Here is a 24,527-nt window from a genome sequence, read left to right on the forward strand (position 1 = left end):
GAAAGTGAGTTTGAATCCAAGGTCTGCAAGCTAGAGAATGCGTTATATGGGCTGAAACAATCACCTCGCGCCTGGTTCGATCACTTCACCCAGTTCGTGAAAGGGCAGGGTTACATTCAAGCTCAATTGGATCATACAATTTTAAAAAAGTCCTCAAGACATACGTGTAAAACTCCTATTTCCCGGACTAAAAACTAACGAGTCCTCAAGTGTTTTTGATAGTTTTTGTGTGTTTATGAGTGATTTTCAGGTTTAAGAGGTCAATTGGGTCTTGAGGAGGTTATTAGCGCATCATGTGACGATTCCGAACAATTTCAAGGAGATTCATACACATTTGGACAACTTGGAGCGAAACAAGGAACGACGTCCTCTTCGGCAGGATTTTGGGATTTTTAAATGATGATTTCGGATGATCCACTTCCAGAATTGGATAGAGCTCCCTCTTAGCTTTCCAACGCATGTTTATTTGCAGAAATCGGACGTCGGAGCTAGGAGTTACGACCGTTTAAAAAAACGGTGTGTAGCGAACCGGAAGCGCGCGGCGTGCGGAAAAAAGCGCGCGCCGCGCGGAAAAAATTTCGCCCTTTTTGCCTCCAGAGTCGTACGCGCGAACCGCGCGAAGCTGAAAAAATGGTCTGCGCGCCGCGCAGACAAAAGTGCGCGCCGCGCGGTCCCGAAATCAGCTTTTTCCAATGTTGCGTTTCTGAGCGGATTTTGGCCATTGGATCAAAATGAAAGGTCCATATGGCTCCGAAAATGACCCCATTCAACCTTAAAAACACAAATACAATCATACTAAGGCATGCAAGGCTTTGGAGATCTCATCTCATCTCATGTGAGAGAGAGCTTTTCTTTGCTTTTCATTTTTTCTTAGAGTTTCTCTTGGTTTTGCTTTGGAGAAGAAGGAGGTCGGAGTGCCATCTCACCGGAATTCGTCCAGCCACCACCACCATAGTTTTATCCTCTTCCTCTATCTCTTGAACTCCATTTATTCATGAAGATTATGTTGGTTTCATTGTTCTTGATTTATGTTTGCTTTGTTCTTCGTATCACCATGAACTAAGCCTCCATAGGGCTATGGTGTAGCGAGTTCTTGATGGTTATGGATTCCTAATGCTAGATTGATTTTATTTTTGTTGTTCTTGTCATGTTGCTTAGTTCAAATCCATGCTTAATGCCTTGTATGAGATTAGCTACCTTATGCATGTTTTATGTTCAATTCTAATGCTTGAGAAAGATTAGGTTGTGGTGCTTTTGTTTTGGATTACTAAAATACATTCCTAGGCTAGAGATAGCTAGGCTGTTTTAAACTCATGTGTGTACTCTTGTTGTGAATGCTTGCCGTGCTTTTTAGGAGTTGAGATCGAGAGATAAAACTCCGGCATTGGGTTTAGGTTGCTAGAAGCTCGAGAGAGATTTAGTGATACGATTAGCGTGAGTACGAGTAGTAATATAAGGACAACAATAATCGTGCGTAATTTCCGTGAATCCGAACCGTAGATTGAACTCGTGAAACCATAGTCTTCCGTCTTCATAATCGTAAAACCGTTCTTTAGTTTTGTTGTTTATTTTGTTTACTTGTTGGATAATTTTGTGACAAACATTCTATCATTATTTTTGGGTTCTCATTCAAACTTGTGAATCTTGAATCTTCGATTTAGCTAGTCCTCGTGGGATCGACTCGTTCTTACGATTTATTACTATTGTGACCACGTGCACTTGCGTGTGCGAGAAAATTCGCAACAGAGAATGCATTATATGGGCTGAAACAATCACCTCGCGCCTGGTTCGATCACTTCACCCAGTTCGTGAAAGGGCAGGGTTACATTCAAGCTCAATCGGATCATACAATTTTCACAAAGTCTTCAAGAGATATGAAGATTTCAGTGTTAATCGTTTATGTCGATGACATCATCCTTACATGAGACGACTACAGAGGACTAGAACAGTTGAAAAAGAAGCTTGCCAAGGAGTTTGAAATAAAAGATCTAGGCAAAATTAGATACTTTCTTGGCATGGAAGTTGCTAGATCAAGAAAGGGAATTGTCGTCTCTCAAAGAAAATACATACTAGATCTTTTGAAGGATACTGGAATGATTGGATGTAGACCTGCCTAAACTCCAATAGACCCAAACCAAAAGCTCGTGAATATTGTAGACGGCATTCCAGTTAATGTTCAGCAGTATCAAAGGCTAGGAAGACTGATTTACTTAGCGCACACAAGGCCCGACATAGCGTTTGCTGTGAGCCTAGTGGGTCAATTCATGCATAGTACATGTGAGGAGCACCTAGATGCTACACACATGATCCTCCGATATCTGAAGAGTTGTCCAGGAAAGGGACTGTTATTCAAGAAGGGCAAAAACAGAGTTGTGGAAGCATTTACGGACGCAGATTGGGAAGGCCCAGGTGATCAGAAGTCTACATCAGGTTATTGTACCTTTGTATGGGGAAACTTAGTCACGTGGAGAAGCAAAAAACAAAGCGTTGTGTCAAGAAGTAGTCCTGAGGCACAGTTTATGTCCATGGCTAACGGTATATGTGAATTGCCACTGCCTACGATCTTTCGTTCGGGAGTTTCCAATCGAAATGGTAAAGCAACATCGCGAGAGGAAGCTCAACATTGGCTGAACCGAACAATAATCCCGGGCAGATTCTCCTTCCAGCCCCGAACGGAATGTACTCAAAGTTCGACCCTTTGTAGTCAATGGCGGTGCTATGATCGAGGAATCTCTCGGGTACGAAACTCTCCGGGTCGGTCCAATATCTCGGGTCTCTCCCTATCGCCCACGCATTGACACCCTGGTTCTCTCCGGTATTTCGTAGCCTTTGATCTCACACCTCTCTTGGCATTCTCTAGGAAGTAGTAGAGGAGCCGAAGGGTGTAAGTACTTCATGTCTCCGTCGGCTGATTCGTCGACCGACCCTTTTCTTCTAAAGACTTCTCGGATCTCGTGCTGCGCTTTCTTCATCACTCAAGGATTCTTTACCATCTCGACCATTGCCCAGTCTGTCGTGGTCGATGATGTCTCACTCCTGGCCGAAGACCGTTAAGCTCGACACCGAATGGGAGACGCTGATACAACGATATACGAGCGATGAATTTAAGGTAATATCGAATCATTTACGTTACTCGAATGTTTATTAAACGATTTGTTATTTACGTGTACGTTTACTTATATTACAACAGGCTATACAAGCGAAGAATAAGGCGAATCGCGCGAAGAAGAAGACGAAGACTCGACAGGGGACGATTGGGTTTTCGACCCACCGCATGAAAAACGTAAGTTTTATGTTTATATGATACATCAAATCATTAAAATTATCTAACACTTGAAGTTTTGTTTACATGCAGAAGAGCGTCGAGACAGGCGCATTCGAGAGCTTGTTTGCGAACTACAAGCGCCAACATCAGTCCGACAAGTCTGAATGGCTGACTCCTGAAGCCTCCGCACGTTATGTAAGTTTACATTTATTTTTCTTATTTTTCGATTAATATATACTAACTAGTTAATTATATCAGGATCGACTGGTCGCTAGGTTCAACACGTTGCGAGCGGAGGCTGAGCACCAAGGAGCGGACGTTGATATTTCCGTTCTAGAGCAGCAGGCGATCCGCGATATTATGGGTTCGCGGACTGATCACTTGACCGGCGTCGGACGTTTGGTGCCACAGGGAGCACGGATGGCGGCTGAAGTCGCCGAAGTCTACGGTTCGGAGGCTGGGACGTCGCAACCAGGATATGTCTCGCAGGAGGTGTTGGCATCGACCCTCGCCGCGTTCGCCGAGACAATACAGAGTCAGGTGCCCGGCCTCAACCTTAGCTCGTTCATGTCCCAATTTCCGCAGAGTTCGCAGCAGGCTCCGTCATCCCACAGCCAGCAGACTCCGACGGCCGACGTCCACACTCCGACGCCCGACGTCCGCACTCCGACAGGCGGCCAGCAAAGGACTCCCGACGCCAGCCAGCAGACGACGCCAGCCAGCAGACGACGCCCGGCGGACCAAGTCAGTCTACTCCGACGCCGCAGCCTGCAGAACTTCAGCGCCAGCAGAAGAGCGTTTCTCGTCGAGGAGGGGGAAAACGAGTGGCGGGACGACAAAGCAAACGTCGCGACTAGTGGTTTATTAGTTGTTTTGTGTATTTATTATTTACATATTTCTCGATAACCGAAAACGTACGTAACCGGATTTTATATAGTTGTTGATTTGGATAATATAATTTAGTGATTTTTCATTTTAGAATTTCACAACCAAAAAACCGTAAAAAATAAATAATTAACGACGAAAAAAAAATTATAATAATAATAATTAGCGACGATAAAATCGTCGCTAAATATCATTCACACAACGTTTTAGCGACGATTTTGTCGTCGCTAATTACCGCGGGAAAAATTCCCGCGTGAATTAGCGACGACAAAGTCGTCGCTAAAACTCTGTTTCACAACGAAAAAAACTTCTCGTCACAACATTTAGCGACGACTTTGTCGTCGCTAATTGACGCGGGATTTTTTCCCGCGGTAATTAGCGACGACAAATTCGTCGCTAATTGTCTGTTTCAAATTGAAAATAAACTTCTGGTCACAACATTTACGGACGATTTTATCGTCGCTAATATCGTCGCTAAATATTTACCGACGATTAAATCGTCGCTAAATATATTTAGGCACGGCGAATTAGCGACGATTTTTATTGTCGCTAATATCGTCGCTAAATACATTTAGCGACGATTTTAGGGTTATTACCGACGAATAAAATCGTCGGTAAATGTTGTAAATGTTGTAGTGTCTTACCAAAAACAAAATCCGAAATTTTGATACGGACACCAAAATATGTAATCATACGGGGTTAGGCTTTGGATTTTATGTAATTTTGTACTATTCCTCCCAAAATATACCTAGGTATATAATTATTAAAAATGGACAAGCTAATTTATTATGAAATAGATGGGATTTTCAATTTCTTAAGCAAAACCAAAAATTCAAGTTTTCAAGCAAAATATTCAAAGTTTGACACTGCTGATAAAAAATTTGCCCTTGTAAATAAATTATATACAAAGGTCTAGATAAAATATTTTATTTACACATGGTACGTAATTTTTTTTTGTAATTTTGACCATTTTTTTGAACACTAAAGAAACGTCGACTATTTTGCAATTCTACTAGTTTTCAGTGGCTAAAGCTTAAATTAAAATTAATTTGCTTACCCAAATAACTGCTTTGATGTTGTTATCTGTTAGAGAAAATCCATGGCCATTTCTTTCATGAAACTTAAGGAGAACATCAACCAAATCTTCTCTGATATCAACTTCACTATCAGTGGCTAGCTTCTTCTTGATCTTGTGATCATCGATTATGTCTTCCATTGTCCTCGAAGCCTTTTGCTTGATCTTCTCAAGCCTAGCCCTCGCGCCGCTTATTCTTCTAGAGATTTCACGATAAGCGATATGAACTCTTCGTGGCCTTTGTTTATGTTCCCGAAAGCCGCTCGGGCAGTCACGTTGTAGGTGGAGTAATGAAGCCTCTTCGTGAGATTTATCTCCGACCCGAGATCGTTCGAAGCGATCCATTCCACGAGACGAGACGCCTCTTCTTCTTGGATCGGCTTGAAAGATTGTACCCTTGCCGGGCCTAAGAGCTCTTGAGCGCATATTTTCCGTAGTTGTCTCCAATACTCTCCGTATGGAGAGAAAGTGATGTCGGTGCAATCATACAACAAGATCTCGGAAAAGATGGTCCGAGGCCTAAAGGCAAAGATGTTGTCATGAGTTTTCAATACCTCTTTGGCGAAATCCGGAGATGACACCACAATCACCGGGATTCGTCCGATTCTTAGGTACATCAACGGTCCGTGCTTCTTCGCCAAGTTTCGGAGTGCGTGGTGTGGTAAAGAGCCGGCGAGTTGGTGAAGATTTCCCACCAAAGGTAGCTTCCACAGCCCGGGCGGTAACTTAGGAGCCAAGTTATTGGTGGTTTTGTTGTGTTTTTATGAGTGTTTTGATTAACATGGACACAAAGAGAAAGAAGGCAAAAAGGAAGTGGAAGAAAGAGGTTTTGATCTCCATGTTGAACACCAAAGGAATCACATTAATTCAATTGATTTTTGCTTGGCTTGCTAATACATATATGATGGGATTAAATATTTATGATAAGGGTCCATACATATATGATGGAATCACGTATGCGAGTCACTACGTCACATCTCTCATCCATGCTCAATCACATGGGTCCCACTTTGCCCCTTCTAATCTTGCAAATGTATTATCCTCATATCACAGTACTCTTCTAGTCATAAAAAAAAGGTCTCACGGGTCTATTATGCCTATTTCAGAATTTTCGTAAATATATTATATGTAGAAAATTAAATAAGAAAATAAATATATAGATATTTTGGTATCCTGCAACCATTTATATTCTACATATTTTAATATAAAAAAAGTCACATATATATATATATATATATATTGTATACAACTTCCATAATTTATTCTACAATCAATTTATGTTCGAATAATCCGGTACAATTATCCATTCCACTAGATTTTTTTTAAAAATTTAAGCTCAAATTTTATTTTATTAAAAAATAGTTCATTAGTCCGAAATAAATTAAATTAACAGATTAATTAATTTAATTTATTTTGGAGAGAGAGACTATATTTTTAATAAAATAAAATTTAGCTATTTTTTTAAGAAAAATGATGGACTACTAGCGATTGGTCTAATTGTGTTTTAATCTTTCATATTTTAATGGATAGATTTAACTAACTGCTTAGTCATCAATTGATACAAAAAAAAAATTATAATTTGGCTTATTTAACTCCATGCAACGAAATCCTGCTTCTTTGAATGCACAAGAGACCATATCATGCAAATATTATATTTCATTGCAAAATAGATTCCACTCTAAGCAATATTATTTTTATTGAACCATATAAGCAAACATATGAGATAAATACGTGTACTTTTTTTTTTTTGCTGCGTAAAGTTGAATATTCTCTGATATTTATTATAATGGCTGCGTTTAGCACATTACACCAAGGAATTTCGTGGCCCACTTGAACCCGCTTTCCGGGAAAATCTCCACCAAATTAAACTTCTGGGCACATATCTTTTTTATTTTTATTTTTTATTTGTTTTTTCGATATCCGATTATTGAACCTTGCTCGTCACGCTATTATATATAGCCCAAGAAAAAAAAAAAAAAAACCCTTTTCTTTTTTTTCAAACTCGCCTTTACTTTATAACCAAAAAATTGTGTTAATTTGACCACAATCTGTCTCTATTTGACTTAAACACACTATATATAGTAAAAAACACACTCACATCTTCCTCAATTAAAGACTCTCCATTTTAGGCTTCCCAAAACACAGGAACGAATTCACAAATCGCCTCAAAATATATATAACAATAATAATGGAAATCTCCGGTTTATCATCGCTCTTCTCTCACTCCTTCAATTCCGACTTCCTATTTCGGCCGATTTTCCTTCGCGGGGTGTCTGGTTCGTCGCATTTATTTCTGTTATTATTACTGTTCATATCGTGGGCTTTTCACAAAGCTCCAACAAAAGAGAGGCTTTTAAATGGAAAAAGTCTGTTTATTTATCACAAACAGACTTTTTTAACCTCTCTTTGCCTCTCAGCTTTCAATCTAATCCTGTGTTTATTTAGCTACTTTTATTGGTACAAGAGTGATTATTGGTCAGAGGAAAAACTCGTGACCCTCTTTGACTTTAGTATCAGAACTCTCTCGTGGGGTTTTCTCGCTCTGTATTTACAAGTAAAGCTCTCTACTTTAGGGCAGTCAAAGAAATACCCTGTTTTGCTTAGGCTTTGGTGGTGTTTTTACTGTTCTGTTTCACTATACTCCTTGGTCGTTGACATCGTTTTTACCAAGTCTACACGTGTCAACTTGGTCTCCGATGCCGCTTCGGTCTTGTCGGGTCTGTTCTTCGTCTTCATCGGGTTTTCCGGCGAGGCTGTCTCCGAGGCCGGTGGTGGTCTCGAAGAGCCTCTTCTGGCGGGACCCGCGGAGCAGAGAGGCGATCAGACCGTGACTCCGTACTCGAAAGCCGGGATTCTCAGCCTCTTGACCTTCTCGTGGATCGGACCGCTCGTGGCCGTCGGATCGAAGAAGACCCTCGACCTCGAAGACGTCCCTCAGCTCGACCCTAGCGACACCGTGGCCGTGATATACCTGAAATTGAGGAGCAACATCGAGTCCGGATCGGAGATCACGACTTTCGAGCTAGTCCGTGGGGTTTTCTTGTCGGTGTGGAAGGAGTTCATATGGACCGCCATGGCGATCCTCTTGAAGACGCTCGCCTCTTACGTGGGCCCGTATCTGATCGACTCGTTCGTGAAGTTCCTCTCGGGAGACCGCGAGGGTTTCGGGGCCGACGGTGGGTACGCTTTGGTCTCGGCGTTCTTCTCCGCGAAGCTCGTCGAGTGTTTCACTCAGAGGCAAAGGTATTTCAAGACCCAGCAGATCGGGATCAAGATTAGGGCCGCGCTCGTGGCGGTGATCTACGAGAAGGCCTTGACGCTCTCATCGCGGTCGAGGCGAGGAAGAACGAGCGGCGAGATCGTGAATTTGATGACAGTCGACGCCGAGAGGATCGGGGATTATCCTTGGTATATGCACGACCCGTGGCTGGTTCTTCTTCAGATAGCTCTCGCGTTATTTATCCTCTACAAGAGCCTCGGGATCGCCGCGGTGTCGACACTTGTCGCGACCGTGCTCGTTATGTTCGCGAATCTCCCGCTCGGGAAGCTTCAAGAGCAGTTTCAGGAGAAGCTAATGGGGTCGAAGGACACGAGGATGAAAGCGACCTCGGAGGTTTTGAGGAACATGAGGATCCTTAAGCTCCAAGGTTGGGAGATGAAGTTTCTCTCGAAGATCACGGCTTTGAGGGAAACCGAGTCGGGTTGGTTGAGGAAGTATCTCTACACGTCGGCTCTGACGTCGTTCGTCTTCTGGGGAGCTCCGACGTTCGTGTCTGTCGTCACGTTCGGGACGTGCGTGGCTTTAGGGATCCCATTGGATTCGGGGAAGGTTCTCACGGCGCTCGCGACGTTTAGGATCCTCCAAGAGCCGATCTACAACGTCCCCGACTTGATCTCGATGATCGCCCAGACGAAAGTGTCGTTCGACCGGATATCGTCGTTTCTTCGCCTGGACGACCTAGACTCCGACGTCGTCGAGAAGATCCCCCGAGGGGGATCGGGTCTCTCCGTGGAGATCGTGGACGGGGTTTTCTCTTGGGACGGGTCGTCCTCGGAGAATCCGACCCTGAGGGACGTAAGATTGAGAGTCGGGAACGGGATGAGAGTCGCGGTTTGTGGGACGGTCGGGTCGGGAAAATCGAGCCTGCTTTCTTCGATCTTGGGAGAGATTCCGAGGGTCTCCGGGGCGGTTAGGGTTTGCGGGACCAAAGCCTACGTGGCTCAGTCGCCGTGGATTCAGAGCGGTAAGATCGAAGATAACATCTTGTTCGGGAAGGCCATGGATAGAGAGAGGTACGATAGGGTTCTCGAGGCTTGCTCGTTGAAGAAGGACCTCGAGATTCTGTCGTTCGGAGATCAGACGGTGATCGGGGAACGGGGAATCAATCTGAGCGGTGGACAGAAACAGAGGATCCAGATCGCTCGAGCACTGTACCAAGACGCGGATATCTATCTCTTCGATGATCCTTTCAGTGCTGTGGATGCTCACACGGGATCGCACCTCTTTAGGGTAACTTGCTTAACAAACAAACACTTCATTTATTCAAAGAAGGGAAACTGAAACTGATTTTCTTCGTCTTGTGACAGGAATGCTTGATGGGGTTATTAGCTTCAAAAACTGTGATTTACGTCACTCATCAAGTCGAATTCCTTCCCAACGCCGATCTTATCTTGGTAAGCAAGTTTGATATCAATATGTAAAGTTTCTTCTTAAACATCATTTAAATTTTTTGACAAATAACACATCATTTAATTGCTCTCAAAATGGTGTAATATTCCATTAGTAAACTTATCATAAAAGGGTTATCTATTGTTCAAAATATTAGGATATAATTTTACACAACTATGAGTGTATTATTTTGAAAAAAAATGGAAACTGAGGATATGATTTACCCTTTTTCTTTTTCTTCTCTTTCTGTGGTGAAAACAGGTGATGAAAGACGGAAGAATCACCCAAGCCGGAAAGTACAACGAAATCCTCAACTCGGGTACCGATTTCATGGACCTCGTCGGGGCCCACAAGGAAGCTCTCTCCACTCTCAGCGCAGCGAACGACACAGCCTCGTCTCAGACCACCGAATCATCGTCAGAACCGAAACCGTCCTTACCATCATCGAAAGCAGAAGAAGGAACGGAGGACATAGCGGCGGACCCAAAAGGCCAGCTCGTCCAAGACGAGGAGAGAGAGAAAGGCCAAGTGGGCTTTTGGGTGTATTGGAAGTACATAACGACGGCCTACGGCGGGGCCCTCGTCCCGGTCATACTATTGGCTCAGGTCCTTTTTCAAGTCCTCCAAATCGGGAGCAACTATTGGATGGCTTGGGCGACCCCGGTCTCGGCGGACTCGGAGGCGCCGGTGAGGAGCGCTACTCTGATACTCGTCTACGTGGCGCTCTCCGTGGGAAGCTCTCTGTGCGTCCTCGTGAGAGCCACGCTGTTGGTCACCGCGGGCTACAAGACCGCCACGCTGCTCTTCAATAGGATGCACGAGTGCATTTTCCGAGCCCCGATGTCCTTCTTCGACGCCACTCCCAGCGGGAGAATCTTGAACAGGGTGAGAGTCCCTAAATTAATTTAATTAAGACTTCGAAAGGGTAATATCAGTAATTTAATTATTTCATTCCATTAGTGCTATCGCTAGGGATGGTGGTGTATTTCAAACAATTATGGTTACGAGAAGAGTTTTCGAGGATATGATAGTAGTAAGAGTTTATTAGGGGGGGTTAAATGGTAAATAGTAGAAGCTATATAAGCCTATAAGTAAGGGAGATTAAGCTACTTGAGCAAGGAAAATGTTATGTTAAGCCCTTAAGCAAGGAAAATGTTACGAAAACAGGGTGAGTCCCCGTAGGGTATATCGGTAATTTTTATTTCAACCTTAAGGGTAGTATTGTAATTTGAAATTAATAGTTAGTTGAGCAATTGCTTAGTATAAATATGAAGAGAGTGAAAGGAAAAGTTGGGCAAATATATTGAGTGAAAATTGGGATGTTTTCCTTTGGGGTGAGAGTCTTTAAATTAATTTAATTAGACTTCGAAAGGGTAATATCGGTAATTTAATTATTTCATTCCATTAGTACTATCGGTCGAACTTCCAGGGCCTCATGGGCTTAGTCGGGTGAAGCGTGGGTATCCACGGTTTTCAAATAATTAGGGTTACGAGAAGATTTTTTTATTTATTAGTATAATTTCTGTAGTTGTATTGGTAGGACCTGGAATTGTCTAGGATATAATAGTAATAAGAGTTAATTATGAGGGTCAAATAGTAGATAGTAGAAGCTATATTAGCCTATAAGCTAGGAAGATTAAGCCACTTGAGCAAGAAAATTGTTACGAAAATTATGAATAGAGAACCAAGTAAATTGATAGTATTTTTTTTAAGGTTTCTTAATCGTTTCAACTCCGATCGATATTTTGGTTAATTGATTTTTTAAATTGTTTTGTTGTTGTAGGCCTCGACGGACCAGAGCGCGGTGGATCTGAACATCTTCTCGCAAGTGGCATCCTTTGCTTTCTCGATGATCCAGCTCTTCGGGATCATCGCTGTTATGTCTCAGGTCGCGTGGCAAGTCTTCATCGTTTTCATTCCCGTCATCGCGACTTGTATTTGGTATCAGGTACTCAATTTCGACATTGACCTCTATGAAAATTGTATTCATTTTTTTTCTTTGATGTAAAGACCTAGGCCATCGAGAATATCAGACCAAAACTATAGATCACTTAAAACCTAAGCTACCGAGAACATCAAACCATAATTTATAGATTACTTGAGACCTAAGCTACGTGGGATGTGAATATCAAACCAAAACCATTGATTACTTGAAATCTAAGATACTCAGAAAACAATGCCCAAAACCATTAATTACTTGAAACCTAAGCTACCGAGAACATCAAACCATAATTTATAGATTACTTGAGAGCTAAGCTACAGAAAATAGTTGACCAAAACCATAGATTACTTGAGAGCTAAGCTACATAGAACAACAGACAAAATTGCATAACGCAATCAATTTATAGAATACTTGAGAGCTAAGCTACAGAAAATAGTTTACCAAAACCATTGATTACTTGAGACCTAAGCTAGATAGAAAATCATGCCGAAACCTTTGATTACGCGAGGCGAGACGTAAGCTACAGAAAATAGTTGACCAAAACCATTGATTACTTGAGAGCTAAGCTACATAGAACAACAGACACAAAATTGTATAACGCAATCAATTCAAACTCTGCGCAGCAATACTACATCCCATCGGCCCGAGAGCTCTCGCGTCTGGTCGGAGTCTGCAAGGCTCCGGTGATACAGCACTTCGCGGAGACGATCTCCGGCGCGACGACGATCAGAAGCTTCGAGGAGGAATGGAGGTTCCGCGAGCTGAACATGAAGCTGAGCGACGGTTATTCGCGTCCAAAGTTCAGCATCGCCGCCGCGATGGAGTGGCTTTGCTTCCGACTCGACATGCTCTCGGCGGTCACCTTTGCTTTCTGCCTCGTATTCCTCGTCTCCGTTCCCGAGGGACTCATAAACCCGGCCATCGCTGGCCTGGCCGTCACGTACGGCCTCAACCTCAACATGTTGCAAGCCTGGGTCATATGGAATCTCTGCAACATGGAAAACAAGATCATCTCGGTCGAGAGAATGCTTCAATACACCACCATCCCGAGCGAGCCTCCTCTCGTGATCGAATCGAACCGCCCCGATCGTTCTTGGCCCGCCCACGGAGAGGTCGAAATTCGCGATCTTCAGGTAACTACTTCTAGGGTTTTGACCGCTTTCTTTGTGAAATTTATAAGCAAGTAAAGCAACATCAAACTTATTGTTTGCTAAATAGCCAACTTTTAGTTAATTATAGTCAATTAGCCACTGATTCTATTAACTACAATTAATTATCAATTTTGCCCAAATAACTCCCGCCCGTTAATTGTCAATGGGAGAGAGTTGTTTGGAGAAATTTTTTTTTATAAATAGTTGTAGTTAATAGAATTAGTGGCTAATTAATTATAATTAACCAAACGTTGGCTATATAATTATAGAACCCTTTCTATATCGTGTGAGAGATTATACCAGAGTCTTTAATGTAATCTTCATTTGATATTTTGATCTATTATATGTGTGTTTATGTGAATTTAGGTGCGATACGCTGTGCATTTGCCGCTGGTGCTGCGGGGCATAACGTGCACTTTCCGCGGGGGAATGAAGACGGGAATCGTGGGGAGAACGGGGAGCGGGAAATCGACGCTCATACAGACGCTTTTCCGGATCGTGGACCCTGATTCCGGGCGGATCGTTATCGATGGGATCGACATATCTTCGATCGGGCTTCACGATCTGAGGTCGAGGCTCAGCATAATCCCTCAGGACCCGACCATGTTCGAAGGGACCGTGAGGAGTAACTTGGACCCACTTGAAGAGTACACCGACGAACAAATATGGGAGGTCAGGATTTTAATTCGTCTTCATAGCGCATATATAAGAATAAACTGCTATAAAATCAATAGTTTGAGGAGTATATTGCTAAAAAAAAGAAGCTAAGGACCAGATCGCCGATCTCACGATAATTTAGTTTAAGGACTATCTTGTTTAATTATTTTAAATTATTTTGATGCATATTCTCTAATTCCATTATGTTTTTGTGTTTAGGCTCTGGATAAGTGTCAACTTGGAGACGAGGTTAGGAGAAAAGAAGGGAAGTTGGATTCATCAGGTTTGTAAATATATTAGGCTTAATATTTTTTTGTTATTATTGAATAAGAAGAATTAGTAAAATATCTTCGGGGGGGTTTTTTTTTTCTTTTGTCGCAGTTACGGAGAATGGAGACAATTGGAGTATGGGTCAGAGACAATTAGTGTGTCTCGGCCGAGTGTTACTCAAGAAAAGCAAAGTCCTCGTGCTCGACGAGGCCACGGCATCGGTGGACACAGCCACGGACAATCTAATCCAGCAAACTCTGCGACAACACTTCACCGATTGCACAGTCATCACTATCGCTCACCGTATAACCTCTGTTCTCGACAGCGACATGGTTTTGCTTCTGACTCACGGTAAGTAATATAATATTAACGCATCTCCATAAGTATTAAGATCGTGATTTTATTGCATTTGTTAAAATTGAGTTTTTTTTCAAATTAATTTAAACGCAGGGCTGATCGAGGAATACGACTCTCCAGCGAGATTGCTTGAGAATAAATCGTCGTCCTTTTCACAGCTTGTGGCGGAGTACACCGTGAGATCGACGTCCAATTTTTGACCGGAAACAAAACCGACTGAGAATAGTTAGTCTAACTCTTTGATTGAGGCTAGTTTTCTTGACGATGGCGAAAAAGATTATGATTAGTGAACCGCGGAGATTAGTATTTGGAAGAGCAAAAATTATGTTCTTGTTGTAATGCATTTTCTATTTGAAGAATAAATGAAGTATAGTGTGAAGCCATATAGGTTTAAGAAGTGTGTTAATTTTATATTGTACTTTTTTTTTTACCATTATTGTCCTTAATGTAATTTTTAATTTGGCTACTTCTTTTTGTGGAAAATCGTTACTTAATGGGTGATGAAGACAATCTTTATGAGTTCAACTTTCTGATCCCGAAGATATTAATTCATTCGGGCAAGAAATAATCTCTACCAGGGATTTCTTTTATTCCTTGAACGTTCGTTATGAAAATGATGAGACGACAGGTCCAAATGAATGCTTAAGTATCTGTATCTCACATTCTCCGTCATTTCTCTCGTACTTTCCTACGGTGAACAAAGACTAAAAATAAAGAATGTGAGATGAGAGCATCTTCACGGAGAATTCAATTTCACCGGGTCCATGTCGGAGAGAGATGGTCGGAGATGTATCTATTGGACTACACTACTAATACATTGAATCAATCCAATCAACTCACTCTTAGATACTCATAATGATCATTAATACCATTGAGAGGGATCGAACGGAGAGAGATCCTCGAGGTATATATGATACGAGAGGAATTACTAATCGAAGAATCGGAATATCGGACTCAGATAGAGTGCGTTTTATACGTACAAATCGCTCGTTCCCAAAGTTGAGTTGTAGTGAATCATTGGGTGTTTTTGATATATTTTGTTTTTATTTGTTATTATAGATTTTCATGATCTAAAAGTGTTTTGAGGGCAATAGAGCAACTTTGGGATGATTTGAAGATTTTTCGGACGAGTTAGAGCTAATCAAGAAACATGGCGTCTTATTAAGCATGATTTGAGATTCTGAAGTGGTAAATTCTTTCTATCATTGGATAGAGCTATCTCTTAGCTTTCCAACGCATATTTATTTGCGAATCGGACATCGGAGCAAGAAGATACGTCCGATACAAAAATAGTGCGCGCGTCCAGAAGCATCATCGCGCCGCAAGAAAAAATTGCGCGCCGCGAGGATCTCCAGACTACCAGTGTGCGCCGCGAGCATTTGACGCCCGCGCCGCGCGTTCCTTCGGGTTTTGACGGACTTTCTTTCCTTTTTTTTTTTTTTTTTTAGGCCATTTGAACCATTCCAAAGGCCAAATATGCTCTGAAAATCACCCATTGACATATATATTCAACTTTAAGCTCTCAAAAACACATCTTCCCTTTTGTTTAAGTTTCTATTTTATTGTTTGGTTGTTCTTGAGAGCTTTTGAAAGAGGAAAAATGCGTTCTTCAACGGAATTGACAACCCGACGAGTTTTCCTTCTCCGAATTCATTCGTTCTTCTTTCTTCTCTTCTTTTATTTATTTTATTGCTCTAAATTATTGTTGAACATCAATTTTATTTAATATGAATTCTATTTTGGTTTCAATCTTTATTTTATTGCTTTTAATTATTCTGTTATGTTTAGCATTGATTATGAACACCATTAGAGGTTAAGTTTCTTATGGGGTTGCGATGTAGCCGGAATTGATAATGGCTGGGGGGTTCGTTAGGATTAGATAATTATTGTTTGCTTCATTATTATGGATTGCTTGATATGAATTGTTACTTATGCTTTCTAATGCTTGATCACCATTAGAGTTGTTATCTAGGATTGTTTAGCAAGTCTTTTTAAGATATGAAAAGTAAACACGAGAAAGTCTGTCTTGACTAACATAGAAATTGCTAATAGTATATTCAAGTCTTTCGTCTTTTATGGGTTTGAAAAATAAACACAAGTCTATGTTGACAAACATAAAAATTAAATTATAGATCTTACACTGAATAATATTGACAAACTAGCGACGTGGTCCAACATTTTTATTCATTGCTAATAGAACACTCACTATACGTCAATACAATCTTCCATTAAGTCTTAGTCTTTTTTTGTTTTTTTTGTTTTTTGCGTTTGAAAAGTAAACACAAGCAAGTCTATCTAGAGTAGACTAACACATAAATTAATTATAGGTCTCATACTGTTAGTTTAAATTTTGATCATCCACAAAAAAAAAAAAAAAAAAAAAAAACATTCGAAATTTTCAGACATTCAACATAATTTTTAAAACCAAATAAAAAAAAAAAAAGTTATTCAAAAATTATAAATCGGCATATTATTATTGCATAAGTATAAGTTCAAGTAACATTGAAATTTAAACCCGTTTTTCGTAGAGTAATTCATACCGAATTGGTTTACTAGGTTATGATACGATCGATACTAACATTTAATGGCAAATATGAACCTGTCCACACAACATTTGAAAACTTCACACATTGTCCAATTTAATATACAGCTTTTATGGATTGCTTTAAAATTATTGATAAATTAAGTTGACCCAACTGTTTTCCGAAATTAAATACGAACTGTAATTAGTGTCAGGTTCAGTTTTCGGGAAGAAAATAGTAAATATGTTCGAGGTATAATTGAATTGAAGATCATACCATATAGTTCTTACCATTTTTACTAAAATTCTAAGAAACTGGAAGGTTGTTGTTACTCGTATAAATTGCGTAAGTCCGAGCATGAGGTCGGAAGCACTGAGAACAAGAGGAATCCAACAATGAGCCCGAGTCAAATAAGCCCGATGACTCGTGAAGGTTAATGAACAACCCATTCATAAGTAAAGAACGAACCATATCAGGCAGAACTTCGGAGAGAATAGAAGATGGTAAGTCAAAGACTAGTCAAAACAAAACAAACACGTGTAAATAAATTAAAATTAACGCAAAACACACACCTCAACGGTTATATGCCGAGTGCACGAGGAATTCCCTCCCATTACGCACGTCCTGAGAACGGTTACTCTTTAAACCGTCGAGAACGTGAGACTGATCGCCCCACGTACTTGACCCAAAGACCCCTATAAATAGAGGAGTAGTTCGCTGAGGAAATGATGACATATATTTTATGCATACACAAGCACTCACCACAAACTTCACCTATCATTCAACACCCTCGTTTACTATCTCTCTTTCACTAGATTCGTCTGTATTTAGATATCATCCTGCCTAAAGACTCGGACTTCTCGAGACTGCGTTCTCAGAACCAAGTGCTCTTTGTAAGACAATTGTTGTACTAATTTTATCTGTCAACAAAATGCATAAAGAATTACAATTCGTATTTAATTTGGAGAAAAGTTAGGCCAACTTGATGTCTCAATATGCTAGAAATAATCCACATAAGCTGAATATTAAACTGGCAAGTATAAAGGACAATGTGTTGAGAATAAGATCAAATTTTGCGTGGACAAATTAATTCATATTTATGGCAATAATAATCCGTGTGTCTCTTAAACATAAGGCTGAATTTTGGAGAAATTGGAAGTCCCAATTTACAAATTTGAGTTTTGAAATTTTAATGGAATTTTGACACAATTAATTATGTTTTCAATAATCGTTTTTTAAAATAAAGTTGAATGTCCAATTTTTTTTTCTTTCCTATTTTGATGGTCAAAATTTAATTCAACAAGGTGGGACCTATAACTTAATTGAGATATTAGTCTAGATATAGACTTGTCTGTGTTTACTTTTCAAATTCAGACAAAAAAAAAAGACTCAAGAGTCATCGGAAATTTGTATAACATTTGTATCAGTTACATAAAAATGTTGGACCACATCATTAAGTGTGCACAGAAACTTCTAGTCAACCACGCATTTGCCGATATCATTATTTCAAATAACGATACCGATGTCGATATCATATCGAGGTCTGATTTTACGGATATGACGAGTATCGACGGATATATCAATGAATATTCTATAACAATTTTAATATTGACTATCGATGATATGTCAACTACCGACGGATATATCGATAAAAATCCTTTAAAAATAGATATTTTTAAACAACCCAATATATATATATATATATATATATATATATATATATATATATATATTATCAAATCCAAATTATGAAAATAAAAAATCAAATACTACAGAGTTCATGACAAGAAATAAACTTAAAATAGACAGTACAAAACATAAAATAGTTCTCAAATACTACAAAACAATCCCAATTTCAATATTACGATTTCAAATACACAATCATATATTCTAAATCACTATTTAACAATATCAAGTTCAATACACAATTTCAATCCACGTGATTCTAAATTTTTTTTACTCTACCGGAAAAACGAATGGCCACCGGTGATGGGTCGCTAGAAAAGTAAAACCATGTCGGTACTTCACAAAAAGTTGGGGATATGAAAAATAACCAAGTCCTAATCTCAACCATGTAAAAAATTTCAACAAAATCGAGTTGAATCAATCTAATAAGTAAAAACAAATTCAAAATAATTAAAACCCTAACTTTGGAACTTATTGTATGTTCAACGCCGATATATCAACCAATACCGTCGATGGCGTATAAAACTCTCCTATGACTGGTGATTTCGCATGGAGAAGAAGGTTTCACCTTTGATATCGCCGAAATCGTATAAGCTTTGCTCTCTGGAAGTCGGTCTGCCACTACAACAAAAACTGGCAACAGCCGCAACAAAAGTCGTGGCTGTTGCTATGAAAGTCGTGGCTGTTGGTGCTTCAGCCGCGACAACAGCCACGACAAAAGTCGTGGCTGTTGCTTCGTTGCTGTTGATCAACAGCCACGACAAGTCGTGGCTAATATTAGCCGCGACAAAACAGCCGCGACTAGTCGTGGCTGTTGTCGCGGCTAATTTCGACCACATTATTTTGACGGGAAACCCATTTTTCCCGCCATTTTTTTCCGGGTAATCTTTTTTCCCGCCAATTTTTCAATGTTTCAAATGTAAAAATAATTACACAAATAAAATCTTATAAACCAAAATAATATATATTTCATTCATATGATGATAAAATGTCTCATACTAATAAACTAAAATACAATGTACTAACAAATTAAAATAAATAACGCTCGCGGCGCTAATAAACCAAAATTTAACATACTATCAAAGTAAAGTAAAATCATTGGTTCGGGACAGCGACTTGGCGGGACAGCAGCTTGGCCCGGGACAGCGGCTTGGCGCACAACAGCAGCTTGGTGCAGGATAGCGACTTGGCGGGACAGCGGCTTGGCGGGACAACGACTTGGCGCGGGACAGCAGCTTGGTGCAGGACACCGACTTGGCGGGACAGCGGCTTGGCACGGGACAACAGCTTGGTGCGGGACAGCGACTTGGCGGGACAACGGCTTGCCCCGGGACAGCAGCTTGGCACGGGACAGCAGCTTGGTGCGGGACAGCGACTTGGCGGGACAGCGGCTTGGCGCGGGACAAAGTCTTGACTAATCTAAACCTGTTTTCAAAGGTGGCAAAAAATAAAAGAAATTCCACAACTAAATCCTATCACATAATAACATGTTCTCTTGTAGTAATAAACTCTCATATATAACATCTTGTTTCTATAAATCCTATCACATATAAAAATAAAAGAACTAAAACAGGGTTGCAGTAATACACAAGCACACACCATGCTCTCTTGCAGTAATAAACTCTCATATATAACATTCTGTTACTATAAAATCAAACTAAGTAAGATGAAGTAACTATTCGTTTCAACAATCTCACTTTAATCTTGAGATATGTCTTCTCTAAAAAACTGTACATGCTTTACCAAACCAGAGGTTAACTATCGTACACATTAGATCGGATCAAACCATTTCAGATCCACAACATAAAATGTAAATACAGATCATTAACATCAGAAAAAAAAAAAAAAGTCTATTCATTAGTATGGTCCTAATCAATCAGAGGAATTACCAATTTTGTTATCAAAATCAAACACAATTAGATTCCAAGTTCAACGAAGCATACACAAGAAAATAAAGTAAAACGATCACAAAGAACAAAAAAATGAAACTACAGCAGCAATTATGTTGTGCATATGAATGTCCATAAACTCACAGAGGAAAACTCACAGCGGCAAACCAATAGCAATTATGTTGTGCAAATGAATGTCCATAAACTCATCAAGAGAAACTACAGGGTTACCGAGCAAAAAAAAAAAAAAAAAAAAAAAAAGAATCCAATCAGATGAAAGATGTTGCGAAGATCGTACCTCGGGGCTTCTCGCTTCGCTTCTCCTATTTCTTCTCTTCAGGTCTGAAAAGGATGATCGAGGTCGTCGGCGGAGCCTGGTCTGAAAATGAAGATCGAGGTCGTCGGCGGAGCCTGATCGAGGTCGTCGGCGGAGCCTGATCGAGGTCGTCGGCGGAGCCTGATCGAGGTCGTAGGACTGGCGGTGGTCCGAGCGCAGCGACAGTGGTCGGAGTTCGTCGATTTGGGGTTAAGAAATTTATAGGGTTTCGATTTGGGGTTGATAAATTTTTAGGGCTTCGATTTGGTGGTGTTCGAACTGATTAGGGGTAGTCTGGTCATGGTCGGGGATTTGGATTTGGGGGTGGATTTGGAACGGCGGAGCTGAGCGTTATGGTTGTGAGGGTCGGAGAGTTACAGAGGGTCGTGAGAGAGAGTCGAGAGTTACAGAGAGTCGTCGGGGTGGAATGGCGGAGCTGCGCTTTTTTGTTGTGAGAGGGCCGGGTCGGAGAGTTCGAGGGCCGTGAGAGAGAAGAAGAGAAAATAAAGAAGAGAAGAAGAGTATCGAGCAAAAAAAAATAAAAAAGAAGAGAAGGAGAGCAAGGGTGTGAGTGTTTTTCGAGGGTTTTTTTTTATTTGTAACGAAAATAAAGAAGAGAAAGAAGAGTAAAATAAATACTAACCTAATAATAGCCACGACAAGTCGCGGCTGTTGTCGTGGCTATCCAAAAAATGTCAAATAATAAGCGCGAGAATAAGCCCGCTCCAATGAAAATATGAAATTAGCAACAGCCACGACAAGTCGTGGCTGTTGTCGTGGCAGTAGGGTATTTAGCCACGACAATTGTCGTGGCTATTCTATAATCTCAAATAATGAGCGCGAGAATAAGCCCGCTCTAATGAATAGATGAAAATAGCAACAGCCACGACAAGTCGTGGCTGTTTCATCTAAAGTCGCGGCTATTTAGCCACGACTTGTCGTGGCTATTCCCGAGAATAAAAATTGTGGCTGTTGCCAATGTTTGTTGTAGTGTGCGTGGGTATGGAATGAATGGTACTTCTCCTGATTTTGGCGATATTTTTCCTAAATTAACTTGTCAATTTATCGCAATAAAATGAAAAATCAGTGATATATCCCGATAAAAAAAATGATATAATATAAAACGGTAATGTTTATGTACGATTTTTTACCGAGACTCTTAAAAAAAGATATATTGTCGATATATAGTTATATATTGGCGATATTTTGAACCTCGTCTAATATGAAAGAGTGTCACATCAACAATTTAATCTCTCCATGCTAGTCTAGATAGACTTGCTTGTGTTGAATTTTCAAACCCAGAAAAAAAGACTAAAAGACTTAAAAAAATTGTACTGGCTGGTTAGTGGCTAGTGAATGTATGATTATCAATAATGTGGATATTGCTTTTATTTACAGCACAGAAACATTTATGTATGATATTATATTGATATGTTTAATAGCGCATCATGAAAAGTTACACATATCACATGTAATTTGCCGAATTGACTTCAGTTGTGTTGACTTCATAACTCCAAAGTCTTATCATTGATCAATTGAACATAAATTTGATCTTCTTGTCCTTTGAAGCAGACGAAATTCTGAAGCTTCCTAGGCAACCTTATAGATCAACATCTGGAAATTAAAGATCCCACTCGTCAAAATATCATTCCATCCTAATTATCGAAACTATTTTATTTTGGCACAAATCACCATTTTATTTTGTCCTATTATCGACATCTTCGCCTCTAGCACTCGTATGAGCTTTCTTAATAATGTAACTTAAGATCTTTTCCAAAAAAAAAAAAAAAAACCCACCAAAATTAACAAACAAAATCGAACGGGCTCAAGATAAACAGAGGAAACGCTGAAAGGCGGAGCAAAACAAATGAGAAACATTGTGAGGAACAATTTCTGAAGTTTAAGACTCGAATGCCAATATATATTAATTCCTTAATAATTGAACATGCAAAAAAAAATATTTTCTTTCTCCTTATTATAGCTCAATGACTCGATCATATTCGAGTCCTATCGAAATGGTATAACAATAACATGAGAGAAAGACCTGAGCTTGTTCGGGACAAGTGGTAATTACGGATTGGATAGAACGCGGGATCGAATTCTGTTTATATTTTGGACTGTGTTTATGTAGTATAATAATAGATTTTCATATTTGTCTAACTCCCCATATTTGTATACATCTGTTATTGTATTATTGGCTAATAATGCCCTGTAGCCCAATCCACTACCAAACAATTTAATATTCCTATATTACCCTTAGTTCAAATAATAGAGCGCAAAACACAATTCCCTCATTCGAAACAAACCTCTCCGCCAAACGAATTTCTTTTACCCTCATTCGCGAACACGAAACCGACGATCTCTCCACTTCCGAAGCCGACGAAGAAAAAATGGTGAGTATCTCAACCTTCAATCTCTGGTAATTTCAAATCCTTCAATCTCTCCACTTCTGGCGCCGACGAAGTAAATTGGTTAGTTAATATTATTAACAATTCTTTGCGATCTCATAAAACACCCAAACTGAAACCCTAGACCTCATCCCCGCTCAATTTTGTGTTAGATTAACCATTAAATTGTAAGTAAATATTATTAACTGAACCCTAGACGTCATCTCCGAACGATTTTGGGTTAGATTATTCATAAAAATGATAAGTAAATATTATTTACAAATCGCTGTTCGATAGTAAATAATATTTACAAATCGCCGTTCGATAGTAAATAATATTTACAAATCGCCGTTCGATAGTAAATAATATTTACCATTTGAAAAAACCAACATCTTGAAGCGAGAAAGTCAATGTCGTTTATAGTGTGATCTCTTCTCTTCATCTTTCATAGTAAAACGTGCAAATGAAAAATAACTGCAGTAATGTTACACATACTCGTCGGCTCGTTCCAATTTGTCCAAATCATAACCTTGATAGTAAATAATATTTACAAATCGCCGTTCGATAGTAAATAATATTTACCATTTGAAAAACAACATACCTGTCTCAGATTTGGCCAAGATCGAGGTCGCCTCGCCGATCTTGACGCAATCGCCGTCGCGGAGCTCGACTCCGGCACCGGGAACGACGGAAAACGCCTGGAGAAGCCATTTCCCCTTCTCCGAAGCGGCGGCGCGTGGGCGATCCTAGGGTTTCGCGCGATCCGCGACGACGGCGGAGAGCCTCTCGCGGGATCCGATCCCGCCGGAGACGAGGAGTTCGCGCGGGGGCTGAAGAGCCGCGTGGTGTGGACGATCAGTGCGCTGATCGCGGCCTCGGCGAGGTACTTCTGGGCCGTGAGGATCTTCCAGCTCACGCGCGAGCTAGGCCACCGCTCCGACGGCGAGACCATCGAGTGGCTCCTTTGTCACGCCGAGCCTTCCATCGTCGCCGCCACCGGAAACTCCGGCGGCACCGCGTCTCAATTGGCGAAGAGGCAAAGGACCGGTCGGACTCTATTTCTTTCGGCGAGGAGAGAATACCTCATCGCCTCGTGGATCCGAAGCGGCTCAGCGGAACCGCCTCGTCGAGAGCTCTAGTCATCGTCTCTGCTCAATCGGTGTTGTCTTGTCTGATTGATGAATTGGGGAAAAGGGCATTTTAGGTACATTATTTTTTTTTGGCTAATTGCTTAACAAAAAACAAACGTTGGCTATTATTTTAAAAGGCCCCTCATTAAATGGCTATTTCTTTACAAATCTCTAATAATAATAATAATAATAAAGAACGTGAGAGAAACCTTGATGGTCATCACGCAAATCACATTCCGCTGAAAATTATCATGAGGTTCTATATATGTGAAGTCAATTTCTATAAGATGTCTAACTTATATTTTCATAGATCTCATTCACTTTTT

The 24,527-nt window shown here is 40.4% G+C and overlaps 1 protein-coding gene, 1 long non-coding RNA gene and 1 pseudogene across 2 annotated transcripts; 1 reads left to right on the top strand and 2 right to left on the bottom strand.

Annotated features, from left to right (window-relative positions):
* Nucleotides 1-2,516: 2,516 nt before the first annotated feature.
* Nucleotides 2,517-6,065, bottom strand: LOC149398727 (cytochrome P450 71D9-like; annotated as a pseudogene).
* Nucleotides 6,066-7,343: 1,278 nt separating this feature from the next.
* Nucleotides 7,344-14,789, top strand: LOC149398728 (ABC transporter C family member 3-like). Its single transcript, XM_089616093.1, has 9 exons — nucleotides 7,344-9,735; nucleotides 9,813-9,899; nucleotides 10,156-10,779; nucleotides 11,678-11,842; nucleotides 12,460-12,969; nucleotides 13,354-13,659; nucleotides 13,864-13,927; nucleotides 14,026-14,265; nucleotides 14,365-14,789. The coding sequence occupies exons 1-9, from the start codon at nucleotides 7,414-7,416 to the stop codon at nucleotides 14,469-14,471; spliced, it is 4,425 nt and encodes a 1,474-aa protein (XP_089472219.1). The 5' UTR covers nucleotides 7,344-7,413; the 3' UTR covers nucleotides 14,472-14,789.
* Nucleotides 14,790-19,424: 4,635 nt separating this feature from the next.
* On the bottom strand, nucleotides 19,425-20,805 carry LOC149398729 (uncharacterized). Its single transcript, XR_016297263.1, has 2 exons — nucleotides 20,667-20,805; nucleotides 19,425-19,904 (listed from the first exon to the last, which is right to left on the bottom strand). It is a non-coding gene; the product is annotated as an uncharacterized LOC149398729 (long non-coding RNA).
* Between the last annotated feature and the right edge of the window lie 3,722 nt (nucleotides 20,806-24,527).

Source organism: Urtica dioica, chromosome 5 (assembly GCF_054948205.1).
Source record: "Urtica dioica subsp. dioica isolate 48M chromosome 5, U.dioica_male_clone48M_v1_H2, whole genome shotgun sequence".
NCBI lineage: Eukaryota > Viridiplantae > Streptophyta > Magnoliopsida > Rosales > Urticaceae > Urtica > Urtica dioica.

What these genes read in the sequence shown, in the direction of transcription:
- LOC149398728 (XM_089616093.1), top strand. Translation starts at nt 7,414, where the DNA reads ATGGAAATCTCCGGTTTATCATCGCTCTTCTCTCACTCCTTCAATTCC. An exon ending in CGGGATCGCACCTCTTTAGG is followed by an intron (nt 9,736 to 9,812) that starts GTAACTTGCTTA and finishes GTCTTGTGACAG; the next exon opens with GAATGCTTGATGGGGTTATT. An exon ending in GCGGGAGAATCTTGAACAGG is followed by an intron (nt 10,780 to 11,677) that starts GTGAGAGTCCCT and finishes TTGTTGTTGTAG; the next exon opens with GCCTCGACGGACCAGAGCGC.